Source organism: Neocloeon triangulifer, unplaced genomic scaffold (genome assembly GCF_031216515.1).
Source record: "Neocloeon triangulifer isolate White Clay Creek 2 clone unplaced genomic scaffold, ASM3121651v1 ptg000017l, whole genome shotgun sequence".
Taxonomy (NCBI): Eukaryota; Metazoa; Arthropoda; class Insecta; order Ephemeroptera; family Baetidae; genus Neocloeon; species Neocloeon triangulifer.
In genome coordinates this window covers 4268530-4282798 of record NW_026775559.1, presented here as the reverse complement: position 1 = coordinate 4282798, position 14269 = coordinate 4268530, and the positions used below count along the sequence as shown (strand labels likewise).

At 38.4% G+C, this 14269-nt stretch overlaps 1 protein-coding gene across 5 annotated transcripts in view; it reads left to right on the top strand.

Moving 5' to 3' along the window:
• Window positions 1-14269, top strand: part of LOC132203397 (acetylcholine receptor subunit alpha-like) — a 36370-nt gene that overhangs the window by 9996 nt on the left and 12105 nt on the right. For 3 of the 5 annotated variants that reach the window (XM_059631170.1, XM_059631167.1, XM_059631168.1), the window contains exons 3-10: window positions 3453-3592; window positions 8746-8790; window positions 9706-9815; window positions 11214-11394; window positions 11782-11897; window positions 11980-12148; window positions 13608-13744; window positions 13897-14043. In XM_059631170.1, the coding sequence (XP_059487153.1) occupies window positions 3453-3592; window positions 8746-8790; window positions 9706-9815; window positions 11214-11394; window positions 11782-11897; window positions 11980-12148; window positions 13608-13744; window positions 13897-14043 (1045 nt within the window). Of the gene's footprint in view, window positions 1-3452; window positions 3593-8518; window positions 8690-8745; window positions 8791-9705; window positions 9816-11213; window positions 11395-11781; window positions 11898-11979; window positions 12149-13607; window positions 13745-13896; window positions 14044-14269 lie in introns of those variants that run through there. The other 2 variants (XM_059631171.1, XM_059631172.1) reach the window with 2 other exon arrangements.

The following is a 14269-nucleotide window of genomic DNA, read 5'->3' as shown; positions in this document are numbered from 1 at the left end:
TTTGTCGAAATATTTTCCCTGCCTGAAGCGTGTTGGGAATTTAAAGCTGCTTGCTCTCACAATAATGCGCCTCCATGAAAATAATCCTCTCTTGAGAAGTGAAAGCATACACTTTGTTCACAAAAGGAGTCGACAGAGAACATTACATTACACACTTGCCAATAAACCGATATTGATTCCGGCACTCCCTTTGCCAAAAACGCGGTAATAGGCTCAAGAAAGAGAAGAAAAGGGACCAGCATATACAAGTACCGCAGTCCGATATACCGTCAAGCGGCAGCTGCAGGATTAATTTATGTTTTTACCGCAAGATACTTTGTGCCTTGGCTCGACCGACGTCCTTTTTAATTAATTGTTGCCAAAGAGTGTGCCTGCTCGAAATTTCCCCGAGGCGAATAAATACATCAGCCCCTTTCCTTTAATTTACTTTTTTTCATTTGGTAAATAAATAAACAGCGCGTGAGAGAGCAAGCGCGGAAAAAGGGTCTGTTTGTTTCTCGCTCGCAGGCAAGCAGGTGAATTAATGGTGTAAAAAAAGATGAAAGATGCGGTACTCATTTCCTTTGAAACGAGAATTCGCTCTTGTTTCCTGCCGCGCTGTCACCCCGAGTTAATTAAGTCAGGCCGAGAAGTGAAAACTGTTTTGAGCAATCTCTATATAACTTTGTGTTGAACGCCGGACAAAGAGAATTTGGACAAGTTTGAGAGGATTCACTAAAAAGCGGCGTTCCTCTCACTTCTTGCTCTGTCTCCGAGCCCACGTTTTTGCCTCCTTTCACAGTTTGCTCGCGAGCTCATAATAAATTCATCAGCCGGTCCGATGTCACCGGTTTCCGCCTTTTGTGCTCGTCAGCGTCGTCGACGGCACCGGCAAAAAGATTTTCGCCCAAGCAAAACTTCCTTTAATGGATTTACGGATAAATATTTCACGGAAATGAAAACCTGCGAGAGCTCTTCTTCTTTGTGTCGTTTGTGAATTCGACTCCTTGTGGAGAATTCGTGGAAGGGCCAATTCTGCTGATTTAATACAAGCTGCAAAATTCACAAAGAGGGAATTTCATTAGCTGCTCTCATCCTCCTTAGGTTGAATTGGGTATTATGAGATTTTTTATTTGGACTCTTCGTCTCAAAGCCCAATGGAATTAATAAAAATAAATATATATATTGAAAATTCCAGGAATTCTTAAAACTGCGTAAAAACAAAAGGAATAAAAAATATATAAGCAAATATTTCATTTAAATGGAATTTGTAAGAGTCCAGTATACTTTTGTTTTTCTTCAATCCCTCCCAAATATCTAAAGCTCAGTAAAGTTTCCCTTTATTCATGAACTCAATAAAAATTCCTTTGGCAAGAAAAAATAGAAACATATCTAAATATTCATTATAGGAACAATTTTATTTCAGCCCAATATGTAAGCCTAAAACATTCATATATGATGCTCATTCAACTATTCTGTGTATGCAGTTATATGAAAAGCGATGAAAAGAATATTGGCAATGTACGATTTTGGGTGACGCATTTTGCAGATCCCCCACCACAGATTCAAACCCTGGTTGTACGGAAGTGCTTTTCATCAACGGCTACTCAAGGATTGCGAAATAAATTGAGGGACAAAATGGACAATGGACACAGCTGGCTGCCAAATAGAATTAAAAGCTCAAATAAACAACACACGGTACGGTTTATCCTGATCGGAGTGTTTTTGCCTCACTCTTCTGCTACGAGGCAGCAGCAGCAGGCAAACAAAAAGCACCCTGCGATTGAGATTTATGTTTGATACAAGCAATAGAAAAGGGGTAGCAGCAGGCGAACGGAAAGTAATTAACTTGCCCTGTCTGGCCCTCTCGTTAGAGCGGTGGCCAAGAGGCGAAAACACGAGTTCATTTGGCACCAGCGCAGCACCTTCCGACTCAAAAAGTTTTTGGCCGAAAAATCTCAGCGGCAAATTAAGCGCATTCGTGAATCGGGCAAAACTTTTGACAAGATTATTTGACAGTCTTAAGGGAGATCTCTGTGCGGCGACCAAAACTTGCTGGTTTGCACCTCCAGACTTCTTGACTTGTTTGGCGAATCCAGTCCCAAAGCCCACCGTCCCCAAACTTTGACCACATAATTATCAGCCTTCGGCTCAAAGCTTTGACACAAGTGCTTCCCCGTCCAATTGGAACTTGCTAGCGCCCAATCGGGCTGAATGACTGCAGGGGTGAGAGCAAGCGGTGGAGGCAGGTGTAATAATTGGACCGGCGATAAAGGGCCTCTTGTTTGATCTGCCGTGAAACATGCTCCCCCCGAAAACGGTTTGATCGTCGTGCAGCCGGCAAGCTGAAGGGGCTGATTGTTCTGGCTGTGCTCACTCTGAGGGCGCAAAAAGAGCACGGGAGCTGCTGCTGTGCTGTCTGGAATTTTGATTAAGATTTATTGTCAAAGGAAGCAGGCGAGACGGGAATTTCGTCCAATAAAAAGAGGCTCCGTGGTTTACACAAAGTAGATTTCATACAGGAATCCAAAATTAAATTCCTTAGTAATTCTCTGCAATATTGGAACTAAAGGCGAGAGGAGTGATCTAAAATACAGACTGTTTATTTTCACATAGAAGGAATAGGATGATGCTATATGTTTTAATTACATTTATATATATATATATATATTTTACTGTAGTTCTATACATAAAACGCTAAATTTTATTGTTAAAACTTTTCAATTCTCAGTGGAAATTAAAGCTACTTATTGAAATTAAATTTTTGTTAGTTGAATCATCAATTTTTCAAAATAAGTAACTTGATTTAAATTTAAGGAAGGTTTTCCTTGAATTAATAAAATTTGATTTTTTCTCATCTCATAAAAAAAGAAGAAATTAAAAAATAATAATAATCTCTTCAAAAGTGTTAATCACTTTTCTTTTAGCCTAAAAAAAGTAAAAGTCAAAGTACTAATTGTAAGATGTTAAAAATTTCAAATACAAAGATCAATCAAATCAGATTTATGGAGTTTTCTCACGCCTCTTAATTATGGTCGGTTGCAATCAAATTATATTTAATTTTTAAACACGAGATATTTTTAAGAACTATCAAGGCCCATCTATCAGTTTAGTCCATTCTAACAATATAATGAAATGACTTTTAAATTTATATTTCTGAATAAAACGACACTATTAAGTTGATCACTAAAGTGAGTTTAGGTCTCTCTGCGGTACAAGAACAAAAACTTTTCACGGTAATTCGGACCATTCCGCCGTAGTTATTAAACGAGCCATCATCATAAAGAGACAAACATCAGCAGCAGCATCTCTCGCAAATGGGCTGTAAAGTGGCGAGCGCCGTTAAAAATAATAGTCTCGTATATATAAGAATTCCCCTCTGATAAAATTTAATCACCTGCGCCAAACGAAAGCGAGACAATTTCTTTTGATGTGAAAATTTCTGATATTGAAAAAAATTTCTGTGTTCGCAGTGTGCCTGGGCAACCCGGACGCGAAGCGGCTGTACGACGACCTGCTGTCCAATTACAACAAGCTGGTGCGGCCGGTGGTGAACGTGACGGACGCACTCACGGTGCGCATCAAGCTCAAACTGTCGCAGCTCATTGATGTGGTGAGTTTGCGCTAGAATTGTACATAAAAGCAAGAAGTTTTGAATAATTGAGGCACGTGTTCTCTTGACGTCGACTCGACAATTAGCTCCTGCAGGCCGTAAAATTTTACGAGAAAAGGAAAGGAGCCATGTAATATAAAGGACGGGGCTTCGAGAGGCCAACAAAGTGTGGCCGGCAATTCGACCGCGCTGCATAATTCAAACCAGTCGCTTTTACGACGACGTCGACAACGGCTGTGCGTTGACATAAATATTTCGGCAGGTAAACACGCGAATCTCCCGATGGGGGCGGCGAGGGTGTTTGGGGAGAAGGGATGATCGCGCACCGAGCGTATCAGACGCAGTTCCCTGAAGTGCAGGTTTAGATCCGCGGTTAAATTCAATCGCTCTCGTTTTTTTTCTGCGGTTCCAGCGGACCAAAGGGAATATTTTTCTCTCTATCCTGTCGTAATTTGGACGTGGGTAAAAGGGTGGATGTTTGCGGAAGATTGGTTGTTGCGATCAATGGGCTTTGGGGATGTTTACTTTTACGTCGCTGCTGCTGAGCCAAGCAGAAAAATTAGCAGTCGACGGGAAACTATCCGCACAGAGTTTGTTTTTTGTTTGCTTACGTTTGAAGAAATTTGGCACGCGAAACTTTCTCTATTTTACGGCGCAATTTCATTTTATTTTAATTTCCAACTTCACTTCGAGAATAATATATTTTCCGCACTATCTGCAACTAGAAATATATTATAAAAACAGTCATTATTTTTCTTATCGTTGATGGTGCCTTTTTTCCCTTTTTTAAATAAATTATTTTTAACAATTGAATGTAATCAATCTAATTTTAACAATGGATAAATTAATGAAATATGAGAAAACATTTATTTCTTATCAATTGCAAGCAAATTTTTTCAAGTTAATAAAATTCACTTTCGTGAAAGGGTTCTTTCACAAGGAGCAAGTGTAAAAAATTTAATCTTCTTAATACATACACAGCATACAATTTTTTTAATAGAAAATTCCGTTAAAATTGTATATGAACTAATTTAAAATATAATTCTTTAAAAATATAGCAAGGAGAAGAACTTGAAAAAAAAATGTTCCAAACTAAAAGAAAAAAATGACCATTTGATTTATTTTTGGAATTTTCAATGCTATGTATTATGGACAGTATCTTCATATCATGACGATATTTTTGCTTTTTTGAAAAATAACTGCACTGTAGGCGATGGAAATGATAGCTGATGTCACATCAACCTTGAAAAATTATTCAACTGCTCCCATTTTGTACGAAAAACTATGACGTGGGATTTTTCCGAAGTTCGCTGATCATAAAAAGAGGAAACGCGTAGTGTGTGTGTGTTTCCCCTGCTGTATAAAACAGAACAGAGAGATAAAGGAGGAAGCGAGCAGATTATGCAACTGTTTCGACGCGGCTGTCGTGCGGCGCAGCATAACGCTGTGCGCTGAGTAAAGAAGAAGGAACTCGCGTTGCAAGAGTTTCTTCTTTTGCTCCTCGACATTTCGCGATGAAAATGGAAGGAAACTCGGTTAAAGGCACTGCTCGCTCGTAAATGATGCATTAGATTCGCAGATCCGCATCGATATCAAAGGGGCCGCCGCCTGCTCAGCAGCAACAGCAGCGAATGTTGAAAGAAAAAGGAATAAGTTATCACAGCGAGCTAGGATTTCACATGGCACCGTGTGATCTCTAATGCATGCCAATTCTTGCACCACACGTTATATTGCAGGAAAGTAAAATGAGATAAAAAGCTTTTATACAATTTTGAAATTTGTGTTGAATTAAATTTTTACAAAATTAGTTTTAAATAAATGTAGCGATATTATTTTTTTCTCATTAAAAAATTTGATTTCATAGGTATCGCGTCAACAATTTCCAATGGTTTAAGCTTTTAATAGATTTAAAAAAAATTAAATTAATTTCTTGAAAATCTCTCTACTTATTTACATTTTCCAATGTCTGTGTTATTATTTTCCCTTGTATCCCATCCTGCAATACGAAAATGACAGTAAGGACGCTTCACGCCAAAAAGTAAACAAACCACGACAATCCGAGCGTAATTTTCTCTAAGCACTCGTGATCCTCACTCGGCACAGTCTCGACGGCGGCGGCGTTTTTCCCTCGAACCAGAGCTTTAATGCAGTAGTAGGAGCGCAACCTCTGTCAGAATAAACAAAGCTGAATGACAAATGCTGCCACAAAAGCATCTTGAGCGTTGCCTGGCCGGCCAAGAACACATACAGCACATGATACACGGAGCTGAATAAGTACAGAGCAGAGGTGCTCGGGCTGCTTGTCGAGACTGGGTAGCCGCGGGCTGCTCGGAGGTTAATGTGATTTTGTAGTGTGCTCCATTTTTTCAACCTCCCCGGGACTCTATTTGCGAACGTCGGTCCTGCTCGCTCTTTCTAACTCGCTCTTTCTCGTTATTTACGAAAAGGAGTTTGCGAAATTTTATCCGCTCGCTGCTTTTTTGGCTTGCAGAAGCCGCCGAAGAGGAAAATTTTGGCAGTGTTTTCCGCTACGGTTTTTGTTCGCGCGGCAATTTTCCGCGTCAGTAAAATGCGCGTAATTTTGCTTTAAATCGGCCAACGAGCGTTTTTGCACGTGCTGCGGACGCAGTTATTTATTATTATAGTGGAGGGTGCGGACACGATTTAAAATGAAAATTTCCAGACGGTTTTTAGCCGCCGCAAATTCGATTAGCTTTTTTTATAGCTGAAATGCTAATATTGCAAGTGGCCTTTTGCTGGCTGCCACGTACAAATTTCATCCTTTTGATAATATCTTGTAACAAAGATAGATTATGAAATCATAATTTACTCTTTACAAATGATCAATTTTCCAATAGTGAAAAGATTCCTAATTATGCAATTTTAATTATTGAATTTTTAATCAGCTTTGTTGAATTACTCTAAGATCATAAGATAATTTTAAATTCATTGAAAAAATAATAACATTGAAGTTAAAAATATTTTTATTGGCTGAAAAGCTCTCCACAATTGATGTTGCAGTGAATTTAAACTCAAACGTTTTGATGGGTTTTTTAGTCGGTCAGTGTTTCATGTATGAAATATTACACCCTAGTGCCCTACAGGGCATTGAAAAATTAAAGGAATAAAAATAAGTAAGCTCACAGAGGAAAACTTAAACTGAATACTTGTTTTTATCAACAACCTCATTAATATTATTTTCATGTGCATGGTTTTTTAAATTTTGTAAATTGTCAATTTTCTTTTGAATTTGAATTAATCTGCCTTTTGTGCCTCATTTGTTCTGAAAAATCAGCCATTGATTCTTCCTTCGAATATACATATCGGGAATAGGGAATTTAGATAACTCTGGTTAGTCTAGTAGTCTTATCATTTGCTAAAGTCTAAAAAAATAAAGACTAATTTTTTTCATATAAAATATTAAATTTATCGCCTTTGTCATTTTTTCATTTAAATTTAAATTTTAATACATAATTCAGCAGAAAATAATCCTATGGGGATGGGAAGCTTTAATAAAAATAGAAAAAAAGATGTTTCCGTGGAAAAAGTAATGAATTTTTCAACGTCTAGGCTCTAGTTCGGATCAAGAAATAATTGAGCTGAACGCACTCACCAAGGCTCTTTTTCGATCAGTTCGGCAACTAAAATCCGCTTGTGATCCCTTCGCTCAAGTTGCTATTTTCGTGTTTCTGACAGCGTTCCGAGCAGGTAGCGTTTGCTGTTGCGAGAGTTGCTCTCGTTCTCACCACTTTCCCATTCTCTCTGCTCTTTTTCTTCCGCTCTCCGCGTTCAATCATCTTTCATCTTCATCACTCTGTTGAATCCACACGCGCGGATTTTTCCACAGCACAGGCACGGACCGGGGTTATTGATTCGTGCAAATTTCATCAAGTGGAAGGTAAATAAATAAGCGCTCTGGCAGCTGCCGCTGAAAAAGTCGTTTGTACAGAGAGAGTTTTCCAGCGAGGGCGGGTTTTTTAGTTCAGCAGCATGGTGTTTATTTATGCTGATGCGATGGAGCTGTGCTTTAAATAAATATCTGTACATGAAATGAAACAAAATCTCTGCATTTCTCTGGGATAAGTTTCTTGGAATCGGTTCAAAGAGATTCATTCATGCAACTGAGCAGTAGATGGAACAGTGATATGAATTGAGCCGCTTTGCTTCATCAAGGAAAACTGTTTTTGGTCAATATTTTTTGCTTAGCACAACTTTTAGAATTTAATTTGTTGCTCTAGAAACAATTTAAATGTGCAATTTTCTCTATAAAACTCCCAGAAGAAGTAATACATTTTTTTTAATAGGGCGATCCTCGTTTTTTTCAACGACAAATTAATAACATAATGGGAGTTTCAAATTAAAAAAAAAGATAAATTATGTTTATAATGACATGGAAAACATTTGGAAATTTGGCTATTTTCATTCAAAAAAATTTAATGACTTTTTCCAATTTTGCTGAATTTAGTCAAATGTTTTCAAAAGAATGATTATATATATTTTTAAACGATTATTTTAAGACTAAAGAAAGCAGATAAATACATATTTAAATTTCAATATTACAATATGATGAGATTGAGATAGATTTATCAAATTTTTTGAAAATCTTCAAAAACAATATGTAGATTTGATTTTGCTTGTTGACGGTTCTGTTTTTCGTCGCAAATTTTTTGTCAATTAATCAAAGGTGGAGAAAAGGTCGTGTAAACAATCAAGCATCACACAATAATCATGAAATAGTATTTAGATGCAAAATTGAGGGTGTATAATAAAATATATTAATTTAAATTTTACTTTCACAATTAGCAAAGATTTTCCCGTTTGCCACGGACGTCATTTATCGTTTGAAATCAAACATAATAAGGTATTCATGTTTCACGAGCAACCTCCTGATCAAAATTGACTAGTTTCCCCCAAATCTAAACAACGCAATCCGCTTGTTTGGCCTGTGTTGTTGCACATCACATCAGCATGGGATTATATTCCTCCATTCCGACACGCGGGAGATCGCTTTCCAGGATCAACCCGAGATTGTGGGGGTGGGTCTGCTTTCTCGCTCGAGGCTAATCCCGCACCGCAGCCATATATGAACATATATTTGTACGCATTTGTGCTCACACGCATCATCAAAGTTGCTTCTGCTCTTCTTGTTTCAGAATCTGAAGAACCAAATTATGACCACCAACCTGTGGGTGGAGCAGGTATGTATCACTCGCGGCCCAAAATCCACCCTTATCGGCAGGAAGTCTGTCGGTCTCTCGCCCGGGTTGTTGACGAGGGAGCAATGGCTTTTCGGCTTATCTGCGGCGCGAAATTCCCTGAAGCGGCAACGAGCATGCAAGAAAAGCGACAGGGAATTTCGGGCTGCGCGTTATCATTTGGGCCCCCAGGGGTGGTTAACAAAATGCAGATGTTTAAACGTCAAACAATATAATGACAAGGAAATCAAATACATTTAAACATAAAACAGAATTTTCGATCTTGTTTGAATTTAAATTTGGTTTTCTCACATGGGTTTTTTTTAGCAGTTTCGTTGCAAATAATTAGAATAAATTAACAAAAAATATTGTGTTTTTCCACACTCAAAAGTCACCTAGACCTACAAAAGAAAAGCCCAAAATTATGTTCAACCATCAATCATGAAATTCCTTATTATTTTAAAATTGTTCAAGTAATTTTTGTTTTTAATTTCAAACTTATTTTAAGCACTTTCAAAGTTTGAAAATGGAATAATAATCATTTAATTTAAGCCTAACTTTTAATTCACTTAAAAATCATAATTTTTGTTTTTACCACTCTGCAAAAACAAAACAACGTACATTGTATAACGACAACAACAAATAATGATAAGATAAAAATCAGATTTTTTATTCTAACGAAATTTTTCAAAAAATAATACATATTTTAATGATTAGATAATAAGTATTAATAAATACATATTTAATAAGTTGGTGCCTTGACCTTTCCTTATTAAAATTTTCTCTCTTTGGCGAATTTGGTGTTGCCATCTTGTATCTTTGCATCCGAGCCAACTTATCTGGATTCAATCTGAAAGAAAGTAAATTGGAAAGTGCATTTTTGGCAAGCGCGTGGCGCGTCTGTTTTTTTATTCGCAGAGCTGGTTGGACTACAAGCTTCAGTGGGACCCCCGCGAGTACGGCGGCGTTGAGATGCTGCATGTGCCCTCGGACCACATTTGGCGCCCCGACATCGTGCTCTACAACAAGTAAAAAAGCGTCACCTGATTTACGAGACACGCTTCCTTCGCCTCAGATAACGCCAGATTAATGGGCCGAGATGAGACGCGCGCGTGCACGGCGGCTCCTTTCCGCACACTTCGCCGCACCGGCTGCTGGAAATTAGTTCATTTTTTCACGTACAAGGTGTACTTCTTTATCGGCCTAGGTGCACGGCCTGACATTGAAAAGGGAGGTCGTTAAAGTGCTTAATGCCCTACAACGTGTCCTCAAGACAGAAATTCTGAAAAGATTAGTTTTTATGAAAAAAGGGTCAATTTCATTTTCACAAGATAAATTTTGTTGCTTGTTCTTAAATGACAAGCAATCTAATTTACATCACGTGCACCTAAGAACGTAAAGTCATTTCTCTTTCTCCCTCGAGCAGTCCATAAAAATCAAGAGCTGCCGCATAAGAGTGTCGCTGAAATATGTTTTTCCGCGCCATAAGCAAAACTAATAAAAGCGAGAGAAACATTTACGAGCAAAAAAGCGGCAGAGGCACCACGGAGGGACGTTGGGGAGGAGAATATATCGAGCGTCCTCTTGAATGGGCCGGAATAAAGAAAGTAGGCAAGAAAGGGGTCCAGAGCTGGCGAGATATATACCGGGGGGAAGTGCAGTGCAGCAAATTTAGACACAAATGCGCCGAGCCTAATTTAGAAAGTGGCGAAAAAGAGTTGGCTGCATCTCTTTTCTCTCCCTCGCAAGTTGTCTTTTCTTGCAGAGGGGCCTATATTAAAGCACGGCCGCTTTTATCTGGACCTATCTGAGGCGGAATTACTCCTGGGGAAGGAAGCCATTGTTGTTGTTCCAGTCGGACATGGGCAAATGTAATAAGGAACTTGCGGACTGATGATCTTTTATCTCGATTTCAGTGCGTGTCGTAAATTGGGTTGATTGACCCCACATGTCGATTTACACGCAATATGTAAATTTCAAATGATTTAAATATATTATCTAAGGAATAAAATCAAAGTCAATTCCTCTTGATTAAAAAAAAGAATACAACGAAATAAAAAAAAATTGGAAATTCTTGGGAAATATAATTATTAATAAATTTTTTTGGTGCTTTTTCGCATTTAATATTTATTTCTGACCTTTTGAAATACATATTTTCAGAAAGGTACAAAAGTTAATTAATAATTTGACATAAAAATCGTATAGGGTAATATTTTTGCCATTCATAAAGCATAAGTTCTTAATAAAATAGTAAAATCTTTTATCTTTCTATTCATATACATTAATTGTAACAAATCAAGTTTCCTAGCACAAAAATACAACTTTTGCTCATTTTTTTCCTTCTAAATATCGTTGTGATTTTCAATATAATCCACTTGAAATTTCATTGATTGCTGCAAGCTCAAGCGGTTCGTTCAATTTCGCAGTGCCGACGGCAACTTCGAAGTGACCCTGGCCACAAAAGCCACTCTCAACTACACAGGCAGGGTGGAGTGGAAGCCGCCGGCCATTTACAAGAGCAGCTGCGAGATCGACGTCGAGTATTTCCCGTTCGACGAGCAGACGTGTGTCATGAAGTTTGGCAGTTGGACGTACGATGGCTTCCAGGTGTGCAAAATTCTTACCAACCTTCCCCGGAGCGATCCTCTCTTGCGTCATTCTTGTCAGTGAAAACTGCCACTGAATAAAATGCTCGTGATAAATATATTTCATTAAATATATAAAAAAAAAAAAATTATAAAAATGGGATAGAAATAATTTGAAAATATTCATATTCTTATTATTTTGTAGTTCTAAAGTCTAGATTGATTTTTAGTACGGCTGCAATAAATCCTAAATTTTTAAAATGGACAATCAAACTTAAAATTTTCCTCTATAAATGGATTTTGCTTCCATTTTCACCCCAATTCCTTAATTAAACTTGACATATTTTTCATAATTTGTGAATTTTTGATAATTTAATGATAAGCAAAATTAATAATTACGTAATTTTAGGTGGATCTGAGGCACATAGATGAGGTGAAAGGTTCAAACGTGGTGGAAATTGGAGTAGATCTTTCCGAGTTCTACACTTCGGTTGAATGGGACATTTTGGAAGTACCTGCAGTAAGGTAAAAAGAAATTCCTTTGTTGTGTTTGCATATCGCAATTGGAGCTTTAGACCGTAGTTTTAAAATTTTGCATGATGCGCAGGAACGAGAAGTTCTACACGTGCTGCGACGAGCCGTACCTGGATATCACGTTCAACATCACGATGCGCCGCAAAACGCTGTTCTACACGGTGAACCTCATCATCCCCTGCATGGGAATTTCCTTCCTGACGGTGCTCGTCTTCTATCTACCCTCCGATAGCGGCGAGAAGGTATATCTAAACGGCTCTTAACCCTCCCTGACGTATAGATAGACCGTTTGCGCCCAGACAGGTGGGCATCCGGCCGCTTCTAAACTAATCAAAACGTCACATTCTCCGCTGCTCCATCTCATTCTTTTTTCAAGAAAATTCACCTCTTCCAAGCACGCACTGCAAATCGTTATTTTTCCCGAGTGGGTGATTTTTGCGGCTTGTCAAAATTCATAAAATTGAGCGGTCGGGGGAAAATTCTCATTAGGCGACCGCTAATGGATGGGCGCCGCCATAAAACACCTGCCTGCCTGCCTGCCTTTCATTAATGAATGAATTGCCATTAGTGAAAGAGGTCGGAGTTACGCGGCAATAAGATCAAAAAGCGGCATCATTAATGAGTGGCACGACCCGCCATGCATGTGATTCGGCGCTTATTGCATATTTTTCGTCGAGAGCGACGCTCTTCAAAGGCGAGTGCAACACTCTCTGCATTTTTTATTCAAATTATATTCGTATTTGCACCTTTATTATGACAAGAGAGATTTTTCACACTCCAGGAGTGCTCGCTGGAAAGATGTGCGCTGAGGTGGTGCCATTTGCATGAAGAGCAGAAGCGAAAGTGATGAGGGCCATTGCACGGAAAATTTGTTTCGCTTGTAATGCAAATTTACAACCCCTAGAATTTATCATGGTGGAATTACGGAAGTTGTGAATTATTCCATGACTTTCCTTTATAATATGACTGCAATGATAAAGAGTGCACAATTAATTTGCTGAGATAAAATTTTATTCACATAAAAAAAGCATTAATCTTTTTTATTCAATATTATTTTGTTGTAATAATGTTCGTATTTATATTTCTTAATAGATTTAAATATTAAAAATAAAAAATAATTTACAAATTTCAATAAAAAAAAATGCTATAGTTTGAAGTTTGGATAGAAGAACTTTAACTGTATTATATATTTTGGGAAGAGATGGTTGCACTCCGCCTTTAATGTTTATATTACAATATAATTAATACATTTTTTATACAAATTATGGACAAATTAAAACATACAAAAAAGTAATCAATCCAAGATTATCTCAATAAACATGAGATGAAAAGTTGAAGTAATATAAAATAGAACTTTAATGGAGTTCGTTTGGCTGCAAAACGTTATCGTCATTTTCCACCTCACATTTATCGTGGCGTGTCGCAGTCGGAACTTCGATGAGGCAAAAGGGGTGCAGTGGAAAAGGAAGAAGCGCATCCCCTTGCTTTCCTGCCTAGCGCAGCACTGCTGCTTCTGACACACATATGCGCCAAAGCTGCAGTTGCGCCCTCGAATCCTCGGAAGAGAAATGGAAATGTGATACTTTCTCTGCCGGATTCAATTACATCCCCAATTGAGGGTGGAAATAATTTATTAGTGGAAAATTAAATTTATTATACAAGAGATGCGAATTAAAACGATGGCGTTTGTTTGGTTTCCAGGTCAGCCTGTCCATTTCCATTTTGCTGTCCCTGACTGTGTTCTTCTTGCTGCTTGCCGAGATCATCCCCCCGACCAGTTTGGTCGTCCCGCTGCTCGGCAAATTTGTGCTTTTCACAATGATCCTTGACACGTTCAGGTACAAATAATTTAAATAGCAATTTTGAGATTTAATGCAATTTAAATTTTGATTAAATTATGCGTCTCTACGATAATTTTTTTAATTAGTTCAATAATTATATGCCGATGAACTTGATTGATGATTTTATTAATCAGTGTTTTGTTTTTCAGTATATGCGTGACAGTGGTAGTGCTCAATGTGCACTTCCGGTCGCCGCAGACGCACACAATGGCCCCCTGGGTCAAACGGGTCTTCATCCACATTTTGCCGCGGCTGCTGGTGATGCGTCGGCCGCAGTACACCATTGACAAAAGAGGGTGCGTTTTCTACACGCCCAACAGCGAACCACTCACCCCCTTTACGACAAAAAGCGCCCCATTGTCAGTGGCAAGCAAGGCCTCCAAATGAAGAAGTCTCTGCTCTTGAAAAGTGATCCCAAAGAAGCGTCCACTTCGCCCTTTCGTGCATCCATACACTTTGGCTGGCGCGCACACATGAGCTCTTTTTATTGCTCTCCCCACGGGTTTGGCCTTCGTCAAGAAG